Source organism: Panthera uncia, chromosome B1 (genome assembly GCF_023721935.1).
Source record: "Panthera uncia isolate 11264 chromosome B1, Puncia_PCG_1.0, whole genome shotgun sequence".
In the NCBI taxonomy this organism is placed as follows: domain Eukaryota; kingdom Metazoa; phylum Chordata; class Mammalia; order Carnivora; family Felidae; genus Panthera; species Panthera uncia.
Genome location: NC_064811.1, coordinates 84,277,804 through 84,293,857, shown reverse-complemented (window position 1 = coordinate 84,293,857; position 16,054 = coordinate 84,277,804). Strand labels below are relative to the sequence as shown.

Below are 16,054 nucleotides of genomic sequence, written 5' to 3'. Positions count from 1 at the left end.
CCAAATAAATCCATTTATATTTAATAATGTAGTTTATTCTAACAGGTTTTAGCCCCAAAATCTGGTCCCAGAAAGCCAAGGCTAGCTAGGGGAGATTGAATCAGAGTGAGCAAAGTGGCTACTCTGTGCTCCAGCAATTGTTCAGTAGTAAGTGCTTCTTTCCCCTGGTGTCAGAGATTCCTAGGGACACCTTTGGTGTGTGCCTTCAGTGTCATGTTCCTGAAGCCAGCAATTGACAGTGGTGTAAAATAATCGCTTTTTAATACACCACGCCCAGGATTTGGGGGAGGGGGCGGAGGGGGGGGGGATGATTGGATTCTCTTACTTTCTATACTATATATGGTTATATCTCTCAACTTTTTACATGTTTAAAGTGAAAACGTATCACTCGTGTAAGAATAAAGACAAAATAAGTAGCGAAAATCCATGGCATCAGAGTAGGTCAGGCAGTGTAAAAGCTCAGTTTCTCTGGCGCATGACAAACGCAGATTTAATCCGAGAGTATCAGTGAGACTCTAAGCAGGTCCCTGGAGCGGGTTGTTCGTCTGGCCCTCGGAGAAGGAAAACTCCAAGACAGAGGTAAACGTGCAGGAGAGTTATAAGGGGAAATGCTGGTGTGAGAGAAAACGAGAGGGAACTGGCCGTCAGACCACGAGGGAGCCCCTCCTCCCTCCCCGGGCAGGAAGGCAGTGCAGTGACTGGAGGGTCCGCAAGGCCCCGGAAAGAGCCCCGTGTCCCCCAGAAAAGAGTCAGCCTTGGTGGTGGTGCGCACTCGCGCCCAGGTCTCACAGCGTGCGGGTGGGCGTGCGGAGACCGCGAGAACCACGCGAATCACGAGGTCCTCTCCTGGACCCGCAAGCCGCATGCCTAATTCGCGGCCGCGAGGCAGGGCGCAGACCACATGATCTCTCCGAAGATAGGGCACTGGTGACCAGGCCTTGTGTCACGTCTCAAATGCTTCTCTCATCCAGCCCCCCCTTCCCATCCCTGCTATTTCACGACCGGCCCTTCAGGCCCCCGCAGCACCCTCCCAAGGAAACCACCCACTCCCCAAGGTCTGCTCCAGTGATCTTTCCAAAGTACACGTCTTCTTGTGTTGCACTCGTTTCATCAGTCCTTCAGTGCCCATTATCCACAGGAGTAACTGGCCGCTCAGCATTCCGAGTTTAGATAAAGTCTGAAGGCTTGATTACAGCAAAATGCCAAGGTTGGCAGAAGACAGCAGAGATATATTCACAAAGATAGCACTAGATCATGTGAGCCCTTTAGGCAAGACTAGCTAGTTACCTGTATTTTTTTAGGCAGGTAATTGAGCAGTGAGCGTGTAGGTTATCTGTACATGTACTATTTAAGTAAGTTCACTGGGTACCCACCCAATTACACACCCCTTCCCCCAGCTTTTCTCTTAATAGAGGCCAGAAAACAAAACTCTCAAATTCCTAGCCTTTGCTGCTAGAGCTGGCAAGTGAAATGTAGGCTGAAATGTTTGGCAAGGGCTTCCTTATTGGCTAGAAAGTGAGGACTCTCTGAAAGGCTTTTTTGGCTTTTTTTTCCCCCCCCCCCCCCCCTTTTTTTTTTTTTTTTTTTTTTTTTTTGCCTGAATGCTGATGAGATGCCTTGGGACAAAGTAGCCATTTTGTGACTTGGTGTGAGATCAGAGGCAGCCATAAAGTACAGCAGGGTGAGAAAAGACGCCCAGGTCCTTGAAGACAGCCTCAGTTGATCATCATCTGACTCTTAACCACCCCCAATCTCATCATGAGCCATTCCTCTTATCCCAGAATCTACAATCCAAGCACCAGATATCTTATGCGTATCTTATTTTCCCGATGTCAGAATTTCTCAGTCTCCAGTTTGAAAATTACTGATGGTATCTGATAAAGCGTCCCTACTTTAAGAGAGGATCAGCGGCATTGTGGAGTGGAATTTCACATAGCAAAGGAGTCGGGAGGATTGAGCTTAGTTCTGGTTCTGTCATTAACTGGCTCTGTGACCTTGAGCAAGTCAGATCAGTTTTCCCCTCTACAAAATGGGAGTGTTGGACATGATTTTATTTTTCCAGTTCTTTTGTTCAATGACTCTCTGAGGCCAACCACTAAATCTTTCCAAGGGAGAAGGAAAAGCCATGGACAATTGATAGTGCAAACCCCAACAAAAATTTATAGCAGAGAAATTGGGAAACAGCCCCAAGTAGTAAGGACACATACAATGCCAAAAAAAGTGTGTATAGAGAGAGTGGGGAGGATGGTGGTGGTAGTGAGGGGAAGGACTCCTCCCCTGCTATATCAGTATCAGAGGCTGTCCTCTCTATGTAGTGAAGAAACCAAATGGTAGGTTGAAGTCCTGTGTCTGTCTGTTGCCGGTTATCACTTCAATGGGTTATGCTAAATGTTTTTGATTTACAAAGCTATGTATCTAGAGTCAGCATTCTTGGAGAATTCAGTTGATGGACTATCTGTACAGAAATGCTGCCTTTAAGTTCATTCTAGGTGTCACTGCACAGGACCACATGCTGCAGTGTAAGCCATTAAATACACATGTCTCTAGATTGAACCACAGGTTCCATGATGGGTCGACTTGATGGGAAGATCATCGTCCTGACCGCTGCTGCTCAGGGGATTGGGAGGGCAGCTGCCATAGTAAGTTATTATTTCTTGTTAGCTTACTAACTTTTGAGGTATTAAATTATGTGGACACAGCCCGTGGTTATTTAATTCTGCTCTCGTTTTTGGTTGTTTTTGGCTTTGATTTTGTTTTGTTTTACTTTTGTGCTTCTGTTGTTTGAAGTTACAAAAAGAAAACTCACTAGCCTTGACCCAGGGCAAGTGAAGGAATGAATACCTCACATGTTTATTATGCGACATCAATGATAACCTTGGACTCTGAGAAACTTAATTCTCTGCCTCAGTTTCTCTGCACGATAATATATTTACTGCAGGGGACCTACAGGAATGTATTGCTTTCTGTAATTGTCAATTCAGATGTAGGACTCTAGAGATACAAGACTATCAGGTTACTTTCACCTTCTAATTTATATCAACTTCTTGTGCATTATAACCCACACCTGAACTCGTTAATGCACTTACAGTATAATAGGGTATGGTTTGACATTTATGAAAACAGTAATATAGTCTTAGGAGAAAAAGTGTGAAAATAATGCATTTTCTCTTATTATTTGGGATATAGTAAAAAATGGAAAATAATAAGAACTAGCTCAGAAATGAAATACAGGCTATCACATCACAGAATAGTATTTTGAGAAGTGTCAGTAACAGAGTCCTAGTTTTTAAAAACACTCTTTTATTTGATAATGCTTACAGGCATAAAGTCAGATGACAAGCACAATGTATGTCATGTTGTTCTAATTAATGGTAAAAATTTTAACAATGGGAAGGGTGAAATGAGAGTAGAGAGCTTAAAATTCCACCTATTTTATAGGTAAAACAATGAAAATAAGATAAGGGGGGAAAGGCTAAATGACTTTCCACTCATGAGAATGGAATCAAATCGAATAAACAAAGGATTTATTTGTACATTGTGTCTACCAGGCTTTTGCAAGAGAAGGTGCCAAAGTCATAGCCACAGATATCAATGAGTCCAAACTTCAGGAACTGGAAAAGTACCCTGGTAAGCAACTCAGCACTTTGAACTTGGGATTCACAATCTACAAGGTATTATAAAGCAATATTGTTCACATGTTGAAAGAAAATTCCTTAGCTGCTCGGTTCTGCTGGCCTTTTTTAGAGCCTTTTTCTCTGCTATGACGCCTATATTCTGTGTGGGGCTCCTGGGCAGCTCAGTCAGTTAAGCATCTGACTCTCGATGTCAGCTCAGGTCATGATCTCATGATTTGTGATACCGAGCCCTATGTTGGGCTCTATGCTGATAGCACAGAACCTGCTTGGGATTCCCTCTCCCTTTTTCTCTGCCCCTCTTCCTCTTGCATTCTCCCTCTCTCTATTTTTCTCTCTCTCAAAATAAATAAACATTTTTTAAAAATCTGTATTCTGTGAACCTACAGACAAAAATCTATACATTTAAATGTATAAACAAAATTTTAAGATGTATGCTTAAATTTTTTTTATTTAGCCAAAATGTTGAAGGATTCAGTACTCAATTACAAAATTACATGTGAAAATTTAATAGTTGTTAACTTTTTTTTTTAATTTTTTTTTTTAACATTTATTTGTTTTTGAGACAGAGAGAGACAGAGCATGAATGGGGGAGGGGCAGAGAGAGAGGGAGACACAGAATCGGAAGCAGGCTCCAGGCTCTGAGCCATCAGCCCAGAGCCTGACGTGGGGCTCAAACTCACAGACCGCGAGATCGTGACCTGAGCTGAAGTCGGAGGCTCAACCGACTGAGCCACCCAGGCGCCCCTAGCTTTTTTTTTTAAGTAAGCTTTCATCAATGGTGAGCTTGAACTCACAACCTAAGGTCAAGAGTCACATGCTCCACCAACTGAGCCAGCCAGGTGCCCCTGTTACGTTAACTTTTGATGATGACTTTCCACTTCTCTGCCTCCCTCTGGGGGAGACGCTGTCCAATAGAAACATGACATGAGCCATATGTGCAAGTGTAAATTTTCTTAGTGGCTACATTTAAAAAGTAAAAAGATACAGGTGAAATTAATTTTAATAATGTATTTTAATTAATTCAATGTATCCAAAATATTATAATTTTAACATATGCAATTGTAAAACATTACAATAGAAAATTTTACATTTTTTACACTAAATCTCTGAAATCCATGTGTATTTTACATTTACAGCACATTTCAGTTCAGACTAGCTGCATTTCCCATCCATGCTTAGTAGCCAGCCACATGTGGCTAGTGGCCACCATATTGGAGACAGCTCAGCCTTAAAATCACATGTCATGATCAGAAACTATAAGAGATTAACTTGTTCAAGTGCATATTGCCCCTTACTGTACCACACCGAATCTAACTCCGATGTCAAAGGGCTTTAATTGGCGTTACTCAGAAAGAAATCAGAACGTAGAACTCATTTCAAAGTTAACTGTTTCAGCGAAATAGAATAGGTTGCATGATCAAACATAATTTAGTTCACTGAATTAGTTAACTGAATTAGACTGAGTTATCATTTCAACAAAATCTAAGGGAAGCTGCTGTCGTAGAAAAGCACAGAGGAAAGGAAAGTCCTTCTGAAACTCCATTCTAGTCCTCCCTTTATTTATAATCTTTCTTTTCTATATCCAAAAGGGAAGAATAGAATAATAAACCATATATTTTTTAAATCATAAAAATTATGACTGCTGCTTAATGAAAGCATTAGAGCATATTTTTTTAGTAGCTAGTACAGTGTTTCTGCTTCAGACCCCATGCCAACTCTCTCATGGCTAGTGTTTTCATCCCTTCTTGTGGCCTGTCATTTCTTCTTGGAATTTGGTCCAGAAATAAGTGATGGTACCTGTGATCCGCAAAGTCATTTCTAGTCGATAATACAATTGACATAAAGGTAAAATGCACAAATAGAAACCATCTCTTATCCCACTGCTCCTGCCCTTCCCCCTCAGACAGAATTCAGCATCACTGTAGCAGTGATTCAACCTCTGGGTTGAAAGACGGGACTAGAATGAGCCCACTTGCAGGTATTGCTGCTGGTTTGCTGAGAAGCATCTACTATAGAGGTCAAGGTGGAGCACCTGGCTGGCTCAGTCTGTAGAGCCTCCAACTCTTGATGTCAGGTCGGAAGTTCAAGTCCCATGCTGGCTGTGGAGCCTACTTAAAAAAAAAAAAAAAAAAGATGGGGAGGACTTCAAGATTTTTACTAATGAGATTCTTAAGACTGGTAAGACCCTACTAATGGCCGACAATCCTGTGAAGTCTAACTGGACAAATACTACAGTCTTCACACTTCAGAACAGCTAAATCTTCAAGGCTAAACATTTCTATGAGTAAAGATAAATTGTGTACTTTGTTTTGTTTTTCAGGTATTCAGATTCGGGCCCTTGATGTCACAAAGAAGAAACAAATTGATCAGTTTGCCAATGAAGTTGAGAGACTTGATGTTCTCTTTAATGTTGCTGGGTAATTCATACTTTTTCATTTCACTGTCCTTACAGAAAGTTTTATATGACTTTTATTTAAAAAGTTTTGGTAAGGGGCACTTGGGTGGCTCAGTCAGTTAAGCATCCAAGTCTTGATTTTGGGTCAGGTCATGATTTCACGGTTCGTGAGATCAAACCCTGCATCAGACTCTGCACTGACATTGTGGAGCCTGCTTGAGATTCTCTGTCTCCCTCTTTCTCTGCCTTTCTCTGGCTCGTGCTCTGTCTCACTCTCTCAAAATGAATAAATGAACTTTTAAAAAATTTTTGATAATAAGGCATAATTGTTCATCATTAACCGTAATATATTTCTTAGGAAATATAGTTAGGTTTTAGACAAATTTTATTCCAAGTAAGATTCAGCAAATAAGACAGCCATAGAAGTGAACATGGGCTTCAGGCTCTGCACTGATAGTGTGGAGCCCACTTGAGATCTCCTCTCTCTCTCCCACTTCTCTCTCAGTCGCTTCCCTGCTTGCATGCACATGCACTCTCTCTCACTCTGTCTCAAACTAAATAAATAAACTTAAGGAAAAAAAAAAAAGTGGACATGGACTTGAGTCCTAAGGAAAATGACGGTCTACTCAAGAGAACTGGTATTAATCCAAACCTGTTAATCGTAAGGCTGGTCATAGGCTCACAACAATGGACTGGCTGTGGACGCTCCACTAAGACTTATAAAATAAAATGAAAAACCATTTTCCAGTAGGTGTCTTTATTTTTTTTTAATGTTTTTATTTATTTTTGAGACAGAGAGAAACAGAGAATGAGCAGGGGAGGGGCAGAGAGGAAGACACAGAATCTGAAGCAGGCTCCGGGCTCTCAGCTGTCAGCACAGAGCCTGATGCGGGGGGGCTTGAACCACGAACTGTGAGATCATGACCTGAGTCAAAGTCGGACACTTAACCAACTGAGCCACCTAGGCGCCCCTCCAGTAGGTGTCTTTAAAGCAAAATATATTTACCAGAAACCAAGTACTCAGCTTATTGAAATGCAGGTGTTCCCAATTTTTTGGCATGGCATTCTAGCAACTCCTTTACACATCCCAAGCTCAGTGTTTCTTACTGGGACAATGAATTCCACCCAGCAAAAGAAGTTTCCGTGTTGCATCTGTGTATAGAGCACAAAGAGAATGGCTTAATTGAACTTACACAGATGATACCAAACGTGCTGAACTGTGTATGAATGAGGAGAGGCTGGAACTGGAGCAGCTCGTGCTGGGACTTTCCCTGCTCAGGCGAGACAGTAGAGATGAGGACAGCCGAGGTTTACACAGGAACTAAGTGACATTCCACTTTTCTTATGTTCTGTTGTATTTGTACTGCCGCATTGATGGAAAAATTCCAGAGCCTTCTAATACATTTTTGTTCTTCCTAATCATTATGTTTCTGCACCAAAAAAAATGTGTGTGGGGGCGCCTGGGTGGCTCAGTTGGTTAAGCGTCTGACTTCAGCTCAGGTCACGATCTCACGGTCCGCGAGTTCGAGCCCCACATCGGGCTCTGGGCTGATGGCTCAGAGCCTGGGTCCTGCTTCCAATTCTGTGTCTCCCTCTCTCTCTCTCTCTCTCTCTCTCTGCCCCTCCTCCATTCATGCTCTGTCTCTCTCTGTCTCAAAAATAAATAAACTTAAAAAAAAAAAATGTGTGTGTGTGTGTGTGTGTGTGTGTATATATATATATATATATATATATATATAGTTTGTCATAGGTTACACTGTGTGGATATTAAACCAACAATTTATGACAATCTGCTACATAAATAAACTGCTCATCCCTTATATGAGAATATACTCAGAGCCATGACAAAAAAATCAGTTAGCAGAACTGATTTTTGAATATCTACGTATTAAATTCTCAGCAAGGTAAGGGATATAGAAATAGAGCGTGGGTTCCTGCTGTCATACGAAGGATGAGAAGGTTATTTAAGAGTGTGACTTGAGGGACACCTGGGTGGCTCAGTCGGTTAAGCGTCCAACTTCAGCTCAGGTCAGGATCTCACAGCTCGTGAGTTTGAGCCCCGCATCGAGCTATGTGCTGACAGCTCAGAGCCTGGAGCCTGCTTCAGATTCTCTGTCTCCCTCTCTCTGTCTCTCCTCTGTTTGCACTCTCTCTCAAAAACAAATAAACACTAAAAAAATATTTTTTAAAAAAGAAGAGTGTGACTGGAAAAGAAATGAAAGTTGCTTTAAGAGTTTTGTTTTGTTCTGCTTTGTTTACTCAATATGTTAGAACTGTATGATAGCGATATTACTTTGCTACCCTGAGATGTTGAGACAATGGTTTTCCTTTGCAATTTGATTTCCCTTTGAAAATGTTAAATCTATGCCACCTGAGGGCACTGTTGCTTATGAAATAGGAGTCGGGGCGAGTATCATGTTCTCATTTGTTTGTGATATTGTTTTTGCTATTTCCTGTGCACTTGCCATAGAGCTTCTTATGTTTGGTGGCCCCAAGCTTTTGCCTTTCTTTCAAAAGAAGGATGTTGTTTTCCAATAAATTTATTTAGCTTAAGCTGTTGGATACTTACTAACTTAATGTACTAAGTGTTACTATGAATTGCTAAAATCTTCGTAAGGTCTAAGTCAATAAATGACAATATAAAATGATAAGGAAGCACAATAGAAATCCTAAATGATCATTTTTCCCCACTGATTAATCCCTCTTCCAGTTTTGTCCATCATGGAACCATCCTGGACTGTGAGGAGAAGGACTGGGACTTCTCAATGAATCTCAATGTCCGCAGCATGTACCTGATGATCAAGGCATTTCTTCCTAAAGTAAGGACCACCATCACTATGATAAGTAGGTCTCCACACTGGGCATCCAGAAAGGGTCCTTACCTTTCTGTTCTGAAGAGTGACAGTAGCTACCACAATGACTAACCCATACTGAACATTTATATCAAGACACTTAATACAAACTCACTTAACCTTCCAGTTAAGAAATATTCAAGAAGTATTAAGAACTTTCTTTATGCAAGTCTCCATTCTGGGTGCAGAAGACTCATCAGAAAAACAAGTCCCTTCTGTGAGAGAGATCTCATTTTTGGGGAGTGAGACAGGATAACATAATTAAATAAACATATAACTCAGGGAGTGGTTAGAAGTACTATGAAGAAGGAGCACCTGGGTGGCTTAGTAGGTTGAGTGTCTAAATCTTGATTTCAGCTAGTATCGTGATCTCATGGTTCATGAGTTTGAGCCCCACTTCGGGCTCTGCACTGACAGTGTGGGGCCTGCTGGGAATTCTCTGTCTCCCTCTCTCTCTGCCCCTCCCCTGCTCATGCTTGCTCACTCTCTCTCAAAAATAAATACACTTAAAAAAAAAAGTGCTAGGAAGAAAAAGAAGCTAGGATATCAGTAAAGTCCAGGGTGCCTCACTGATAAGCTGAAATTTTCATGGAGGTCCAAGTGAAATGAGGGAGCTAACCATTGAGGTATATGAGGAAGAGGGTCCCAGAGAGAGGGATAGCAAGGAGGCACATGGGACCAGAAGAATGGGATAAGGTAGGTACTACTTTATCGCATCCACTGTACAGAGGATAAAACTGGGAGGTGAGGTAACCTGCCCAAGGTCACATAACTAGCAAGTGGTTAGAGCCAGGATTTGACCCCTGGAGGTTAGGCCCCTTCTTGAATTTCAGTGTCTAGGCATATGCTGTCAGATGGATGTACCTCATTGCTTTTCTGTTCCTTGAGTATTCTTCTTGCACTCCTGTTTTTAACTGAGCCACAGAGGTACCAGAGAGGTGAGCGACAGTGTGTGCTAAAGAGAGAGCATTCTTCCTGAATCTGCTACCCTGGAATTCCACAGCTTTTACACAACTCATTAATACTTTTCATTTTGTTTTACAAACAAGCATTACATGCCTTTTGATGAAAAGCACACGCTAGGCGTTCTCGGAGAGGGGAGTGTAAATGTGAAAAAGATTGAGTTCAGATGAACTTGTAAGCCGATAATGAGCACAGGCTCAGACAATGAAAGGGATTGACTGCGTACAGAACCGGCTCAGTCCAAGGCTGCAAACTGAACCCTAGTGAAATGCAGAGGAGCCATTCTTCTCTTCCATCCCGGCTGGATTAGATGGCAGACGTATTGAATGCTGCCAACCCAGTGCAGGAGAAGAGCTTTTTAAAGGCAAGGCAGGGCTGATGCTTTGCTCTGAACATTCAACATAATGTCAAAAAGGATCCCAGGTCACTTAGGTGGCTCAGTAGGTTAAGCATCCGACTTCAGCTCCGATCATGATTTCACCGTTCGTGGGTTCAAGCCCCATGTCAGGCTCTGTGCTGACAGCTCAGGGCCTGGAGCCTGCTTTGGATTCTGTGTCTCCCTCTTTCTCTACCTGTCTCTCTCTCTCTCTCTCAAAAATAAGTAATAAACATTAAAAAAAGAAAAAAAGAAGAAGGATCCAGGTGAATGTTGAAAGGAAAACTAGAAAAACTGACTTCATAACAAAGGAATTTGTTTCAATCTACTTGTTTAGTGCTTAGAAAGGATCTCTTAGTGGTTCCATGGGATATGGGACTAGCAAATTGTTTTTTTAAATGTTTATTTATTTTTGAGAGAGAGAGGGGTGGAGAGGGGCAGGGAGAGGGAGACAGGGGATCTGAAGCCGTTTCTCTGCTGATAGCAGAGAGCCTGACATGGGACTCCAACCCACGAACTATGAGATCACCACACAAGCCGAAGTCAGATGTTTAACTGACTGAGCCACACAGGTGCCCCTAGCAAATTTATTTTTAATGTAAATTTCATTTTTTTGTTTATTCGGAGTTCATGAGAATCTGTTATTTGGAACCCTGATTATTTTTTTGAAGCCTGATCCTTAACCTATGATTGGGAGAGAAGCCAAGGCTGTGGTAAAAGGAGAAAACTTAGATCATAGTGGGTAAGACTATCACATGTGCAAAAACAGCCTACTTCATGTCTGCAATGCTTGACAAATAATGAGTGAAGGGAGCAGGCATGGGGTATGGTCCAGCAGCACTGAAATTCAAACTTGTCAGTAAATGTTAACTTTTGAAATATCAAACACTAACTTGCAAATTAGTGAGTTTTCCTATAATTTAAAGCATCTTAACAATAATCCATATGAGCCACTAAACTCATTTGTAAAAAATCCCAAGAGATATTATTGACTGGGATGGGCAGTGAGAAGAAGTCAGTGCCACTTATTAAAGTGACAGTAACCAACCTGACCCTGGATTTCAAACTCTGGCATCACAGCCTGAACTCTGCCCCTACTTCACCATGTGCCGTGGGAAATGACACTTGTACTCTGTTCTATTTAAAATGAGGATGAGATGGGGTACCTGGGTGGCTCAGTCAGTTAGGTGTTCAACACTTGGTTTCATCTCAGGTCATGATCTGATGGTTTACAAGATTGAGCCTCACATCAGGCTCCACGCTGACATCATGGAGACTGCTTGGGATGCTCTCTCTCCCTCTCTCCGCCCCTCCCCTGCTTGCTCACTCTCTTTCTCTGAAAATAAATAAGCTAACTTTAAAAAAATAAAATGAGTGGGGCACCTGGGTGGCTCAGTCGGTTGAGCGTCCAACTTCGGCTCAGGTCATGATCTCACAGTTCGTGGGTTCGAGCCCCACATCAGGCTCTCTGCTGACCTCTTGCTCAGAGCCTGGAGCCTGCTTCAGATTCTGTGTCTCCCTCTCTCTGCCCCTCCCCCGCTCATGCTTTGTCTCACTCTGTTTCTCAAAAATAAATAAATGTTAAAAAATAAAATGAGAGGGGCCCCTGGGTGGCTCAGTCAGTTAAGCATCCGACTTCGGCTCAGGTCGTGATCTCATGGTCCATGAGTTCGAGCCCCGCGTCGGGCTCTGTGCTGACAGCTCAGAGCCCAGAGCCTGTTTCAGATTCTGTGTCTCCCTCTCTCTGACCCTCCCCCGTTCATGCTCTGTCTCTCTCTGTCTCAAAAATAAATAAACGTTAAAAAAAAAAAGTTTAAAAAAATAAAATAAAATGAGGATGAGAGATTACACAATCCCTTCCAGACCTAATTGGGATCTTCTGGGTTCATTAACAATGATGCACATACAACAGGTTAGAACTTTCCAGGGGAAGTCAGGATTTGGAGTCTAGGCAGATCTGAAAAGTCAGGTGGTCAAGACATAGGAACACTTGTAGGAAATTTTTGATCATGGATAGACACACAGAAAACCGTTCCAAAACTGGAATATGAGTCAAAAGGCAAAGAACAAGCTGAAAATACTGTAAGAAGAAGTCAGTGCAAAATCCAAAGTCAGGGAAGTCTTGGATATGTGGAGGTTTTTCCCCTTTGCTGTATCTTAAAAGATTCTCTAGTACATAGAGATGCTCTAGCAAGTATTTGTTGAATGAATAAATGAATCTAGGTTGTCAGTCCAGGTAGAGGTGAGACATGGAATCATCAAAGAGCCAAGAACCCAAGGTCTGCCAGGTTTAAGAGCTGAGTTCAGTGGAGATAGAAAAGCTAGGTAGGTAGGACTGACTAGATCAACAGCTGGAGGAAATTTTCAGAGCTCTTTCTTAGCTCCTGCCTGAGCTTCTGGGAGGTCAGTCCCATATAGAATTACTACATACCAGGCACTTCACTTTATACTTGCCAAGTGATATTTGCCAGAGCGGGACGTTGCATGGGGAGCCAGGAAGAGCATCCACACCGTACCAGCAGGTACTGAGCTGGTGTTGAGAAAACAGCGTGGAAGGGTGCTGAGCATGGACTGAGGGCTCTAGATCCAGCAGACAGACCTGGCTGAATGGATAGCACAAGTGTTAAGGGACAGCACTAGCACCTCCTAGGTGACTGTATTCCAAAGTTTTGCCTGAGGAATTATAGCATTTCCGGTGATTAGAGACTGAACTTACTTAGTAGCTCATCTTTATGTATTCTTCTGTAATGTATGTATTCTATAGGTATTAAAATGGATTATATATGACAATGATAGCTCAGTGAAACTGGAACAAAACTAAAAATAAGTAAAAACAGATTATTTGCTAAATTGGCTAAGAAAGAATTATGTTAAGGCTTCGTTTCCAACACCATTATACTTTACTAATTTTCCTGGTCGTTTTTGTGAAGACCCCATCTCATTATGATCCTCTTTACCACATAGACAAACAAGTGGGGTTAAATATTTTCACCCCTACTGTGTCCTTGCCTTGATCGGGTCACCTCAGCCTCCCCTGTACCCTTTAATCCATCCAACACAATGCCTTAGGTTGTTGTAGATTCTCTGCTCTTGAGAACAAACAGTAACTAAGTATCAAAACAGAAAGTCAGGAGAATACCATGGGGAGATCTGCCATCTCACAGCCACATCCCTGGACCATCCAGTCACTCGCCCCCATCCCTATTCCTCTCTGACTGAAAGCTGCTGGAGAAGCTCACCCCAGCAGAAGTGACTTCTCTCCCTACCCTGACTATTGAGACTCTTTTCTTTTTAGAAACTCGTTCTTGGCTTGACTTTCATGGCATAGGATATCCTGCTTTTCCTTCCTCTGTTCTCTGGTGGTGGTCTTCCACTTCCTCTCAGCAGTTGTTTTAACTCTTCACCACTCTCTGTGTCCACCATTCCCCCCACTCAACCTTGTTCTTTACAGCCATCCTCCGAGCTTCTGATGTCAATGAGAAGGTAGTGCCCATCGAGTAGGAATTCTCTCCATGTCTCACTTCTTCATGGGTACCCACACTCTTGCACATACCTCCATGCCCTGAAAGCACACGTACTTATTATACTAAGTATAAATGTATACGAAAACATTTTTAATTCATAGCAGTTTTTCATTTATATATTCCTTTACGTCAGGGGCAGGGCCCAGCAATCTGCACTTTAAATTAGCCCCTCAAGAGATTTTGATTCATCACAGTGTTTGACCACCTACCGTGTACCCTGTCTAGGAGAACAAAACAGCCCCAAACCCTCCTCTTCAGACCTTCACACTTGGAATGGGGGAATTCTGAGGGAGGTGTTCTTAGGAAGCACTGCCCTCGATGAGGGAGGCAGGCCTCACTTCATGTAACTGTTTACCACGTCCTGCCCTTACCACCTCAACCTCCCCCCGCATAACTCACAGACATTGCTGCATCTCAGCTTTTCTCAGTCCTTTCTGAAATCACTGTATCACCTTCCAGTGGTCTCCTCTATGTCGTGCCACTATAATCTTAGAATTCCCCAAATCTAAACATGCCACTTCTCTGCATTAAGCCCCTCATTGTCACCACCACATTGCCTCCTGTGTAAAGCCCAAATTCCTAAATTTAGCCCCTGTTGGCCTCTGCAGCCTCATTCCTCCCACTCCAGGCATTCCAGCCAGACCCATCCCTTCCTCCCAGCTCTGTGCTAGAGGCTTTATACATGTGGCCCTCACTCCTTAAAACACCTTTCTCTTTTATTTTTCTGAATTACACTCCAGTTTTCATAAATCAGCCCACCTCCAATGCAAGCTGGTGCAGCCACTCTGGAAAACAGTATGGATGTTCCTCAAAAAACTAAAAATAGAACTACCCTAAGACCCAGCAATTGCACTACTAGGCATTTATTCACGGGATACAAGCGTGCTGTTTCAAAGGGACACATGCACCCCCATGTTTATAGCAGCACTATCAACAATAGCCAAAGTATGGAAAGAGCCCAAACGTCCATCGATGGATGAATGGATAAAGCAAATGTGGCATATATATACAATGGAGTATTACTCGGCAATCAAAAAGAATGAAATCTTGCCATTTGCAACTACGTGGATGGAACTGGAGGGTATTATGCTAAGTGAAATTAGTCAGAGAAAGACAAAAATCATATGACTTCACTCATATGAGGACTTTAAGAGACAAAACAGATGAACATAAGGGAAGGGAAACAAAAATAATATAAAAATGGGGAGGGGGGACAAAACAGAAGAGACTCATAAATATGGTGAACAAACTGAGGGTTGCTGGGGGGGTTGTGGGAGGGGGGATGGGCTAAATGGGGAAGGGACATTAAGGAATCTACTCCTGAAATCATTGTTTCACTATATGCTAGCTAATTTGGATGTAAATTTTAAAAAATTAAAAATTAAATTAAAAAAATAAATAAATAAATAAAATGCTTTTTCCTCCCTGGTGGAGGGGTGGGGGGGGGGGTAGTATCAGCCCACCTCTTTCCTCCTCAGGAGCCCTCCTCTGAGTCCTGAAGCCTAGTTTGGTCCCTTCCCACCACCGACCCCTCTCTGTAGAGGTCTCCACTGTTGTTGGATGCTGGTTATGTCAGCCCCCCCAGTCCCCTGGCAGCTCTCCTTAGGCAGAGAGTGTGTCATTTATCTTTGTATCTCCTGGACCTAGCACAGTAGGTGTTCAACAAATATATGTTGAATAAAGTAAGAACTTTCCAACATCGGGAGTACAAAGTACTAATTAATGTTCATTAACCTTCCATTCAGCTCAGAGTTTCTCCTTGGTCTTGCTGATGCTCCTGTGCCAAAGGAAGGCAGTAATCCCCCTGGGAAATGTTCCTGCCAGTGAGTGCGTCAGCATGCCATCAACTCCCAGCAGTGGCTGTTAAGACGCTTAACCGTGCTTAATGTTAATAGCTAAGAAGATGGTTCTGCAAACCATAAGTAAATGCAAATCTTTTAAAGAGCTATTATTTTTATCTTGCAGAGTGGCATTTTTTAAATTTGTTTTTATTTTGGCAGATGCTTGCACAGAAATCTGGCAACATTATCAACATGTCCTCTGTGGCTTCTAGCCTCAAAGGTAAGGTCCGTCTTCCTCTGGGAATCACGATGCACATACTCCAAAAACTTTATGACCTATATGGGTTTTCGGAACAAACATAGCAGGGATTATAAAACCCACACGTAATTTCAACACCACTTTTTTAAAAAAATTGTTATTAAGCTCCCTTCTATAAGTCCTTTCTGCCTTAGATGTAAACCAATTGTAACAAATAAGTTTGGTTTCATTTGCCCTTCCTCTAATCCCTTCCAGTGGATATGGAAATG

The 16,054-nt window shown here is 42.4% G+C and overlaps 1 protein-coding gene across 2 annotated transcripts in view; it reads left to right on the top strand.

Moving 5' to 3' along the window:
* Window positions 1–16,054, top strand: part of BDH2 (3-hydroxybutyrate dehydrogenase 2) — a 29,535-nt gene that overhangs the window by 741 nt on the left and 12,740 nt on the right. The window contains exons 2-6 of one of the 2 annotated variants that reach the window (XM_049630942.1): window positions 2,548–2,639; window positions 3,549–3,627; window positions 5,956–6,052; window positions 8,741–8,849; window positions 15,746–15,806. In XM_049630942.1, coding sequence (XP_049486899.1) covers window positions 2,565–2,639; window positions 3,549–3,627; window positions 5,956–6,052; window positions 8,741–8,849; window positions 15,746–15,806 — 421 coding nt within the window. In that variant the 5' untranslated portion in view covers window positions 2,548–2,564. Of the gene's footprint in view, window positions 1–2,537; window positions 2,640–3,548; window positions 3,628–5,955; window positions 6,053–8,740; window positions 8,850–15,745; window positions 15,807–16,054 lie in introns of those variants that run through there. The other variant, XM_049630941.1, reaches the window with a different exon arrangement.